The sequence below is a fragment of the Arvicola amphibius genome, chromosome 7, assembly GCF_903992535.2.
Source record: "Arvicola amphibius chromosome 7, mArvAmp1.2, whole genome shotgun sequence".
Taxonomy (NCBI): Eukaryota; Metazoa; Chordata; class Mammalia; order Rodentia; family Cricetidae; genus Arvicola; species Arvicola amphibius.
Genome location: NC_052053.1, coordinates 122,487,843 through 122,500,203, shown reverse-complemented (window position 1 = coordinate 122,500,203; position 12,361 = coordinate 122,487,843). Strand labels below are relative to the sequence as shown.

General features: G+C 42.1%; 1 protein-coding gene across 2 annotated transcripts in view; it reads right to left on the bottom strand.

Moving 5' to 3' along the window:
* The window catches only part of Heatr5a (HEAT repeat containing 5A), a 104,968-nt gene that overhangs the window by 45,670 nt on the left and 46,937 nt on the right, over positions 1–12,361 (bottom strand). For both annotated transcript variants that reach the window (XM_038337405.2, XM_038337406.2), the window contains exons 15-19: positions 9,911–10,074; positions 9,651–9,826; positions 4,541–4,646; positions 3,711–3,898; positions 889–1,045 (exon numbers count right to left, since the gene is read on the bottom strand). In XM_038337405.2, the coding sequence (XP_038193333.1) occupies positions 889–1,045; positions 3,711–3,898; positions 4,541–4,646; positions 9,651–9,826; positions 9,911–10,074 (791 nt within the window). The remainder of the gene's footprint in view (positions 1–888; positions 1,046–3,710; positions 3,899–4,540; positions 4,647–9,650; positions 9,827–9,910; positions 10,075–12,361) is intronic.

The following is a 12,361-nucleotide window of genomic DNA, read 5'->3' as shown; positions in this document are numbered from 1 at the left end:
AGACAGAGCTATGTAGTAAGACTACTGTAAACAAAACAAAGCAAAAAACCCTAAGGAGTTCTAGGTCAACATGCTCTACAGAGTGAGTTCTGGGACAGCCAGAGCTACACAGAGAAACCCTGTCTCTGAAAACAAAACAAAACAACAGAACAGCCATTAGGAGAATAGAAACCACTCTACATTTGATTAAGATGCCACAGGAATGGTGACATTGATAGAAACAGTCTAATACACATAAATGTGTGGTATACTGTTCAAAGTGGGTTTTCAGTCTTGAATCTCTTATTTTTATTTTTTATTTCTCATTCACAATTAGCTTCTCAGCCATGAAGAAGTACTTGGCTTCTGAAAGCCTCGGATCCCCTCTAAGGGAGGGGCTTCCTGCCCTAAATGACCACGAGGACCAACTCCACCAGTGTGTTTGGAAGAACACTGCCCAGTCCTAGTGCCTAACAAGCTCAGTGCCATTAGTCTAATCAAATACCGATTCCTTTTTCTTTTTCTTTTAGAAATTTTATTTATTTATTATGTATACAATATTCTGTCTGTGTATATGCTTGCAGGCAAGAAGAGAGGACCAGATCTCATTACAGATGGTTGTGAGCCACCATGTGGTTGCTGGGAATTAAACTCAGGACCTCTGGAAGAGTAGTCAGTGCTCTTAACCTCTGAGCCGTCTCTCCAGCCCCCAATTTCTTTTTCAAAGACACTGAATGTGATTGACTTTAGGCTCTCATGAGTATGAATGGGAGAGAGATTTGAACTTTAAAATCTATCAAACTTAACAACAGTTTTGACATTTAACACGGAGTATCAGTTGTCAATAAAAACAGAATCTGAATCAAGAAGTCACAGATTCAAAGGACGGTGTCCCGTGAGGAGACTCACCTGCACATCAGGAGAAGTACTGTCCTGAGACAAAGTATAAAGGACTCCAATACACGAGCTCAAGTGCTGAGGCCCTAGGCCCCCTGAGTACCTATGCAGGGATCCCAGAGCCAGCGAGTGCCCTGTTCTGGTAACCACATCTCTTGCTGACTTCAATCTGCAATTACAAAAATAAAAATATAAAAAAGTACAGAAAAGCTAAACCTGAACCAAAGTGCGTGCAGGGCTCAGCCTGTGAGGGCCCACTACCTAAGTTTAACCCTAGAATTCAATCTACAGAAGGGCTGCTTCCGTAAATTGTCTCTTGAGCCTTGTATGTACACACATGCATGCTGTGGCACATGTGGACCCACACATATACATGCACACCATCACACATATATGAACACCCTTACACACATACATACTCTTGCATATGTATTTACACACACACACACACACGAGTAATCATAAACATACATGTGCACCACTTACACATGTACAAACTACACAATAAATGAAAAATATACACATGTACAAACTATACAATAAATGAAAAATAAATTTTTTTTAATACATGTAACTTGTTATATAGGCAAAACTTTTCATAAGAATAATTAGGAGCTGGGTGATGGCAATGCCTTTAGTCCCAGCACTCGGGAGGCAGAGGCAGGAGGATCTCTGTGAGTTTGAGGCCAGCCTGGTCTACAGAGTGAGTTCCAGGACAGGCTTCAAAGCTACACAGAGAAACCTTGTCTTGAAAAACTACACACACACGAGAATAATTAGAAAAGTAAAAAGGTATCTTTCTTGAGATGGTCTGAAGGAAAACAGTCCCCAAAGGGAGCAGCACTATTAGGAGGTGTGGTTTTATTGGAATAGGTGTGGTCTTGTTGGAGGAAGTATGTCATTGTGGAGACTGGCTCTGAAGTCTCATATATACTAAAGCCACATCCAGTGAGAGAGACCACTTCTTGTTACCTGTGCAAGATGTAGGGCTGGCTCTCAGCTCCTACTGTGGTACCATGTCTGCCTGCACTTGCCTTGTCCCCCATGATGATAATGGACTACACCTCTGAAACTGTAAGCCACTCGACTAAAATGGTTTCCTTTATAAAAGCTGTTGTGAGCCGGGCAGTGGTGGTGCACGCCTTTAATCCCAGCACTCGGGAGGCAGAGGCAGACGGATCTCTGTGAGTTCGAGGCCAGCCTGGTCTACAAGAGCTAGTTCCAGGACAGGCTCCAAAGCCACAGAGAAACTCTGTCTCGAAAAACCAAAAAAATAAAAATAAAAAATAAATAAATAAAAGCTGTTGTGGTCATGGTGTCTTCACAGCAATTGAAACCCTAAATAAGACATTTCCTTTTCCTTTTTTAAAAAAGTTTAAGACAGGGTCTCAAGCTAGGAGGTGGTGGCCTATGCCTTTAATCGACTATGCCTTTAATCAAGCACTCAGGGTGAGCCTACAAGCTAGTTCCAGACAGCCAAGGCTATGTGAAGAAACATTGTCTCAAAAAGCCCTGTCCTCCATCCCCCCACCCACAAAAAAAAAAAAGAGGAGAGAGGGTCTTACTGTGTAGATCAAGCTGGCCTTGAACATACAGAGATTGCCTGCCTCTGCTTTTAAGTGTTGGGATTAAAGGTGTGCACCATCATAGCCTACCATTTTCTCACCATACCATTTCAGAGATATACACAATTTAGTATATATGCTTACATGACAGATACACACACACACACACACACACTCACACTACATACAACATACATGCATATACATTATATGTGACATATACATGTATACACATAGTTTATAGGGTGGGCATTAATACTATTTCATTATTAGGTTACATTTTAATTCCCTCACACTTCAAGGCCGCTGATACTAAAACTATAAGGAAGTTATTATTTACTGGGACTGTCTCACATGCTCTTCAGGCACCTTGGCTTTGTTCCAAATGGCCCTGAGATTATGCTATCACTGCTGCAGTTTAAGAGGACAGCTGGAATCCCAGAGTAACATGGAGCCAGGGCCAAAGTGCTCACATTACCACCACAGCTACTAACCAGTTGATTGTGTTTACAGTAAACTCAGAAGCATGAACATTTTAGAGACAGGGTCTTGGCATGAGGCCTGGGGTTGTCTGAAAGTGGCAATTCTACTTCTGTTTCTTTCTTTTTATTTTGAGACAGAATCTCTCTGTGTAGCTCTGGCTGTGCCGGAACTAGCTCGGTAGACCAGGCTGGCCTCGCACTCATAGAGATCCGCCTGCCTCTGCCTCCCGAGAGCTGGGATTAAAGGTGTGCGCCTCCGCTGCCCGGCTGCCTGCTTCTGTTTCTTGAGTTTATGAGTATGTGCTACCTCATCCGGTATAAACATGGACTTTATTTGTAATGGTTTTAGTATCATTTTCAAATTTATACTCCTTCCCCTTATATTTAAGACTGTTTCTTAAATAAGTAGGATCATATTACTGACCGCCTCTTCAGAATAGTTCAAGATAACTGAACCTCCCAAAGTGACCTCCCAAGGCCTCCCAAGGGTCTTGTGGTCTGCAGCCTACAGCTTTCCCTTCCTACAGACTTCTGATATGTATCGGATGGACTTTACACGGCAGAGCTGTCCCACTGGCCTAGAGTCTATTTACTGACTGCATATGGCCAACTATAACATCCACATAAAGCTTTCCCTCTTCAGACCAAGAAGCTTCCCTTCATCTGATAACATCCACATCAACACATTTTCTTTTTTAGTTAAAGCGCAGGACAACACTCTTACGAGTTCCATTAAACAGCAGACTACATCCCATTCTGTTAACAGCCCACGAACTCTAAGACTTACTTGTCAAAGCTAACTTGAGCTAATCCGGCTGTAAAAGCTCCATCATCAACCACTTGGGCCAGTCTAGCCCATGCTTCCGAAGCCGCACATCTCAAAAGGGGGTTGGGACTTTCTAGGGCTCCCAACACTAATGTAAGGACAAGTCTTCTTACTTCTGGACCTAAACTTCGTTTAGAGCCAGCCACATACTAAAGTAGACAAAAAACAATTAAAATATACAATTACAGCAAATTTTCTGATTTAGTCTGAAATATATATTCTTGTCAATCAAGCATATTCATCACTTAAGAAAACACAGAACACAAAAATCACTACTCACGATGTCCATAAAATGAATAAGTGTACACTATTATGTTTTACTGAGCAACAGTAAGATGTTATAAAGGCAGCAGTTGAATTTGGTCATCAGGCTTAGTCAGCTAAGGTGCGGCACTGGGTGAAGGTCAGTTGAGAACAAGTTTTGTGTTTTTTTTTTTTTTTTTTTTTTTTTTTTTTTTTTTTTTTTTTTTTTTTTTGACAGGTTTTCTCTGTGTAACCCAGGCTGTCCTGGAACTAGCTTTGCAGACCAGGCTGGCCTTGAATTCTTAGAGGTCGGCCTGCCTCTGCCTCCCAAGTGCTGGGATTAAAGGTATGCACCACTACTGCCTGGCTTACTAACAAGTTTTATATGGAGAAAAAGTAAAGGACAACTCTCCGTCCTGAAATATTTTTATCAGAGATTAAGAAAAATGAATAATAAATTTCTCTAGACACATCAGCATAAAACCTACTTAGCCACAAATTTACTTAATTTCAAAATACCAAGTAGATAGTAATTTAAGTAAAATTACCTTCAATAAATTAGAAACAGCACAAACAACATGCAACTGAACTGTCTGCTGACGCGCTCCTTTGCTGTGCTTTATGCTGGTCAAGAGCTGCTCCAGTATCAGAATCCTGAAATCAGAAGCCACAGGCATTAACCGCAGCTAAGACTGCAGGGCCAATCAGCTGCAGAGCAGCCGAGCACCTGCCGATCTCCTGTTCCTGTGTTTAGCGGCAACTACTAAAGTGAGCAGCTGTATCAACACCTTGACACATTCTAAGAAAAAGATACATCATAACCATAGGAAAGTATTTTTATAAAGGGCCACTCCAGCAGCAGGGGGAAAAAAGCATTGTTTTATGAAAAAGACTACTACTGTCTTGTCTCAAGAGATTTTTTATTTTTCCCTTGGGAAATTCAGCTACCTCACTCATTACCTGTAATCTACATACAATTTTCTGCCCACTCTTCCTAACTTCCAGTCTATGAAACACGGGACAAACTCTTTTAAATGTAGTCCTTAACATTTTCAAAACTCATACTTTATGCTCAAGTTACCCGCGGTAGCTGTAACTGTGAGAACACTCCAGTAGTTGGTGCTCCCGATGTTGTGGCAGGGGTTCGTGGTCCCCAGCTTAGAGTCAAGGCAAAGTTGGAATTACTACGAGGTTTCTGGGTCACTGCTGTCTCCTCCAAAAAGACTGAGGACCAGGGTCTCCAAGTCCTTTGCATCCTGGCTGTGAGGTAGGGGTTCTGCCCTGGCAGGCAGTCTCAACATGACATGCACCAACCACTAACTCAACCAGTTATTGAAACCTCTACATTTGTGAGCAAAAATAAAGTTCTTTATTATAAATTGGTTACCACAGGTATTTACTAGACTTAGAGAAAGCTGACCAACTGAATGCTATTATTTGAGAATATCCTAATTCATATACTCAATGAGACAGGAGGATCCTGAGTTTGCAGCCAGCCTGGGCTGTATAGTGAGTTCAAGGCATTCTTTTTGTTTTTTAATGCTATTTAAAAACAGAGGTTTTGGGGGCTGGAGAGATGGCTCAGTGACTGAGAGCACTGACTGCTCTTCAGAGGACCAGGGTTCGATTCCCAGCACCCACATGGCAGCTCACAACTGTCTGTGACTCCAGTTCCACGGGATCTAACACCCTCACACAGACATATATGAAGGCAAAAACACCAATGCATATAAAATAAATAATTAAAAAAAGAGGTTTTAATTCCTTATGTTGAGATTCAAGACCTCAACCACCCCTATTTTTTTCATTTATTTTACATCCTGATCTCAGTTTCCCCTCCCTCCTATCCTCTTGTCCCCCCCCCCCAGCCCCGCCCTGGTTGCCTACCCTCTGTTTCTGTTCAGAGAGGGGCAGGCCTCTCAGGCCTCTCATGGGTGTGAAAGTATGGCATATCAAGTTGAGGTAGGACTAAGCCATTTTAAACCTTTATTTATTTGTGTGAGACAAGCCATACTACCACTCTATCAATTTTCCCTTAAAACATTGTTTCTGAGGTTAACACTTTCTCTCCATTTAAATTAAGAAAGCAGAAACAATACTAAGGAGTATTGTGTAGGCTGGGAATTAAGATGGCAGCAACAGCACCTTGAAATGTCTCGTGTGTTAGGGATGTGGCTTGAAGTCATGCACCCATCACACCAGCATAAAAGAACTGCATCAGGAAGGTACAAACAGTGCACAGCTGGGGAGAAGGCAGATGGGCACCCTTTACGAGACCCTACCCACACTCGAATGTCCCTGAGTGCTGAATCAGATCTCTGTCATTTTAAAGCCTTTATTTATTTGTGTATTTGTGCGTGTGTGTGTGTGCGTGCGTGCATGCGTGTGTGTGTGTGTGTGTGTGAGGGGTGTCAGGACAACTTTATGATGCTGCCTTTCTCTTTCTACCTTGAGATTTTTTTCTTCCTATTTGTTTACTAGGAATACATATGTATGTCACAGCATGTGTGTAGTCAAAGAAATACCCTTCAGGCTCTCTTCTTCCACCTAGACATGAATCCCAGGGATGGAACTCAGTATGTCAATATGGCAGCGAGGGCCCTTACCCCGAGTCATCTTGCAGGCCAGATCTCTATCAGAGTGTTGAGGTCACAAGGCTTACAGTTTTGTCCAGTAGCGATTTTGTTATCAAAGTAAAGGAGATATGGGTGTTGATCCTTTTAAAAGCCCAACAGTACAGGAAGTTTGATGGAAAAGAAGGTATAATAAAAATGGCAGGTCACCAAGGGTTGAGAGAATCTCACTACTCCAAAGTTCACTTCCAACCCTGGCATCTAGGAAGAGCTACCACCAAGATTTCAGAACCTTTATTTTTATTTTTAGATTCCCACTCCAGGATTATGGAAATAATTTTCAGAAAGCTGGGCTTACACTGCACTTATCAGTGTTATGACTTACTTTTTTTCTTTCTAAGCATACTGTCACACATTTCCCATTTTATTAGTGATTACAGGAAAACACTTTGAAATAAATATTAGCATCAGTCTATCAATACAATAACTTATTTTGCCAATGTCTTTGTTTGAGGCCTTGAGGCCATTTGTAATTTTTTTGTTTTGTTTTTTGAGACAAGATTTCTCTGTAGCTTTAGAGCCTGTCCTGGAAATAGCTCTTGTAGACCAGGCTGGCCTCGAGCTCACAGAGAGCCTCCTGCTTCTGCCTCCCAAGTGCTGAGATTAGAGGCGTAAGCCACCATTGCTTGACTGCAATTTTTCTTAATAAAAAATATGGTAGCTGTTTATGGTGGTACTGCAACGCTAGTACACAGGAAGCCAACCCAAGAGGACTGTTGAATTTGAGGCCAGCCGGGGCTACACAGTAAGCTTCAGGTAGCCAGGACCATACAGTAAGACTCTCAAAATTAACAATATAAACCACCCCACCCTTTAAACATAAACATTTGTGCTTTAGTACTAGCAATGCAAACTTTTCTTATTTTTAGATTTCTATGGTTAGAATACAGTCACTTAGTCTAAAAGAAAATTTCAGTTCCATGAGATAAACAGAGGATAAAGGAAAGTTTGTTGCCTTCACTTTTGTGGAGCCCACAGAAGTGGATCTGTTCCATCTTGACTAAAGGTCAGAGTTCAAACCTATTCCTGCTCCGTCAAGGTTAAACAACAAGATGTTTGACTAAAGGTTTGGTTACTGGCTGCCTTACTCTTCAAAGGCCAGTCAACAGGGTGCTGGGATTAAAGCTATGTGCCACCACCACCCAGCCTGCGGGGGTATGTTGGTACTTTCAGGGGGAGAGGGTCTCCCTGTCCTGTCCACGCCCCACTGGCACTGAGAATTACCCTGCTCTAGGGTCACAGGTCTGCACCACCGCACTGGCTGAGTGTAGATACTTTAATTAAGCCCACTCTTCTCTAGAAATGTAAGAACAGAACACATAAAGAAAAAGAAAGCGTCTGTAATGAGGAGACGCTCAGTTAGAAATTTAGTGCCCAGCACTTACGTAAACCAGTGGTAACCCTGAAACCCAGTGCCGGGAGGGCAGAGACAGAAGGTCTCTGCTCGACTTGGCTAGTACCAGGCCAGTGAGAGACTTAATTTTTTTAAAAAAATTTTATTTAAATAATATTTTTTTCCATTTATTTAATATACCAACCAGTTTCCCCTCCCTTCTTCCCTTTAGTCCTCTCCCTTTTCCCATCTACCCCACTCCCTATCCACCCTTCCTCCACCTCCATTCAGCAAGGGACAGGCCTTGAAGAAAGCGAGACACAAACCAGGGTAGGACTGAGCTCCTCCCTTTACACCCAGGTAATCCAGCATGGGGAACAGGTGACCAAAAACCAGCTAACGGCCAAGCTACACGACTGTCACCCACCTGCAGAGGGTCTAGGTCGGTCCCATGCAGGATCCCTAACTATTGGTCCAGTGTCCATGAGCTCCCACAAGCTCAGTCAGCTGTCTCTGTGGGCTTCCCATCCTGAGAGACTTAAATTAAGGTAGACTGTGATCTGAAAATTGACACGGTGGTTATCCTCTGGCCGCGATGTGCATGTACATGCACCTGTACATACGCGAGTCCAAAGTGGGACAACAGAAGACTAGATACTCTAGTCACACAGCATCTCTCCTGTTTCTCTAATAACAGTCACTGAGTTACACCGACTTACTTTCTGTTTCTGGGATCCTGCAATGCCATTTCCTTTAAAAATCAAAAAGTGGCAAACTATGGCCTACCATTTTTTTATTCACTTCAAATCAAAACAGAAAAAAAGTCAAAAAAGATAACAGGTTTTGTTTTTGTTATGTCTGAACATTTTAATTACAACAAATAAAACCTCCTTTCAAATACTTGAATACTCATTATTATAACCTAGGTAGGGAAGATGAGAACAATTTAAACTTCCTTAAATGTAATAAAAGAAACCATCTCCTTGAAACTCTAACTAGACAATACATCAGAAACTTGTCTACAAGAGAATGTCACTCTGTTGTAAAGGGAAGGACATTCTTTGTACTAGGTCTGCAGAAGACATGAGCCAAGCATAAGCAAACTGTACTGGACTTGCTTCAGAAACTACTCCACGACCAGACTACTGTTGACGTTTTCACCAAGGGACCAAGGTGAGATTTCTACCCAACTGCTATCCACTAGGAGACATGATGAGATGAAATGACAGAATAAAGACCACGATCTGAGTCAAATGCGTCGTGGTCTAGCGTGAAACGTTAGGGGGACGAGGGAAGGAGGGAAAACATGAGTGGATAAGAGAGTAATCCGTAAACTCCCGATCAGCACAGTTGTCTAGTTTCGGAGAACAATATTTCCTGAGCAGTGGACTTTGATCCCTGACGTAGGTTTATGCCCAGGTCATCAGGTAAGAACCTGGCATCTTGAATGAGACATCATTCATTAGCCTTTGGTATTTTCAAAACCCCCATTTCCTGTGTGCCAGGCTTATGGCAGATGCATCTAGTAATTTCTTATTAATATTATCTACAGTGAAAACAGACTTTACCTCACCTGTCGCAGGTGACATTCTGAGGCTAATGGGGTCATCTGACGGCACCCCCTTCCCGACCAGCAGTGAGTCCATTAGACAGCTGTTACATTTCACGATAACAGTTACAGACGAGACCTACCTCTCAGCTTCTTCCACGTGAGCACAGACAACCCCAAAGAGCTTGGATGCGGAGTTAGAAACTGACAGTGCTGGGGGCAGGGGCTTAGGCACAGAGTCTCCTCCTATGTCCTTCTCATAGATAGAGTAAGGGTCGTATTCTAGACTTCCACAAGCAACACCATTACCAAGAAGGAGCTGGATGGGGGCAGAAAAAGAAAATAAGGGATAAAAAAATCATTCAAGACAAAAATCTCAAGAATTATTTTAAAGCCATTATACCTGTTCTTCAATAAACCTGTGGTCAGTCTCTTGCAGCAAAGGACTCAATATCAAAAGGTCATCTGGGTGACAAAGGGCTGGAAGTAAACACGCAGAAGCTGCTGCTTGGGCATCAGGGGCAGTCAGTTCAGCAGCCAGCTCTTTGAGGATAGCACTGAGGTTCCCTGTAGAGTCAGAGAAAAACAACGATTGGCAATTGGTAGCTGTTGTCCTTAGAGTATGGGATAAAGGAGAGCACAGAAGACCAACTTTAAAGTCTCACGGCCTGAGACTCCACCTCTCATCTTCAGTAGCTGCACTGCACACGAACGGCTCGGCTGTTGCCCGCAACAGCGAAATGACAACGTGCAGCTTACGCTCGCAGCAGACAGCACACGTTACCACTGCTTAAAACAAAACTACACGGAGAACAGAAGTCCACAAGTCCAGTTCCTTCACGTCTTAAGCATCTAATAACTGTGTGTAAACACATCTGTAAAACAAAACACCTACACTTAGCAGGGCACGGCATTAATCCTTGCACTTGGAGGCAGAGGCAGGCAGATCTCTGAGTTTGAGGCTAGCCTGGTCTACAGAGTGAGCTCTAGGACAGCCATGGCTACATAGACACGTTGTCTCCATACACAAATTTGTGATCAGTAAAGTTAAGGATGTTTTATCTTAAACATAATCTCACCATCATAATTTCATGTTTTAAAAATCATGGAGCATCAAGTATGTACTCTGTCCCCAAATTTCCAATTATGTGACAAATGTGATCTTTGTCTGTTTCTATGGTGGAATCCAGATCTACATAAGGTATATACACGACAGTCAGATGACAGATCTCAAGTCTCTTTGAACCCCTTATCTTCTTCCCTGTGCTTCCCTTCATTGTAATGCATTAGGAGAAACAAAGTTACTTTTCTATAGATCTTTCAATCATCTGGATTTTGATGATGATAGCACTCTGGAATAGTTTAACAGTTTATTAGTGTGCTCTCCTTTGTTCTGGGTGGTCCACCTAGAGGTAGCACATCTTTTCTGGGGAAAGGTGATGGGTAGTTCTGTATTGGAGACAGTGGAAATTTGGAGACTGAGTAGATATTTGGCATTTAGTCATTTTTAAAACAAGAAAGTGAGATTATGTTTAAAACTTTAAAAACACTACTGTACTACAAAGCATAACACTTGTAACAAAATGTATTCAAGACAATAGGTGTTATAAAACATCCTAACAGCTTACAAAAGAGTCTCTTAAGAAATGTTCTGAGGTTAGATGAGCAGACAGGATCAGATATGACTGCCAGAGATCTTAATGCAGCCTGACTGAACCTGAGCTTCTAACCACTGTGCATTCTGAATTTCTCATTTATTGAAGGTGAACTGGGGGTACTATGGAGAATTTCCACTTGGTTTTGCAGTGCTGATCAGAGGATGGCCTCCACATGCTAGGTAAGAAATCTGCCACTTGAATTGTAGTCCCCAACCACATTTTACTTTATTTTGAGACGAGGTCATACTAATTATTCAGAATAGCATGATTACAATCTATAATCTGGGCAGCCTCTCAACTCAGACCCTCCTGACTCAGTTTCGTAGGTTTGTGCCACAAGGTCCGGCTGGCAGAATTATAATTATAACTATAATATGAGGGTAGGCAGCAGTTTCCATGGACACAAAAGCACTATTAAGCTCACAGACACAATCAGAGAGGGTAGACAGGGACCAGTGAGGGCTTGGCAGAACAAACCAGAGTCAGTTAAAGGAACGCTTGTGAGTTTAACTCACAGCGCACTCAGTAAAATGATTTCATTGTCAGTACAACACAAAAGATGTTTCTGTTGCTCAGCTAAGTATGAAAATAGTGAAGTATTTCTTAGTTACAGTAATCCCTTGCATAATTGTTTCTGGGAAAAGAACTTAACCACATCAAACCTAAGATAGCAAATAAAAACTAAGAAGTCAAAATTTTATTCCACAACCACCAGAAATCTCAGTAGCCAGTCACTCTCCTCCTCCTTTTCCTGAGTTAGAGTCTTATTCTATAGCCCAGGCTGCCCTTGACCTTAAGGGGTTCTTTCTGCTCCAGCTCAGGAATGCTGGGATTACAGGTGTGAGTCACCATGCTTGCTGGAATTACTCTTTAAGAAAAACCTTCAATACTCGGGAGGCAAAGGCAGGAGGATCTATGAGTTTGAGGACAGCCTGATTTACAGAGTGAGCTCCAGAACAGTTAGGGAGGGCTATACCGAGAAACCCTGTCTTGAAAAATCAACCAACCAACCAACCAACAGAATCATTATCTGCTATAGACATGGAGGCTGAACACTGTGTACATCATAAGTAAGTAAATCTTTAAAAAAAACACAAATAAAAAACAAATTCAAGGTTTATTTTTCCTTTTCCTTAAAGTTCTTCAAAGGTAGACTAATGTCCTCCCTTATCAGAAAATAGTCTATAGACTAAGTT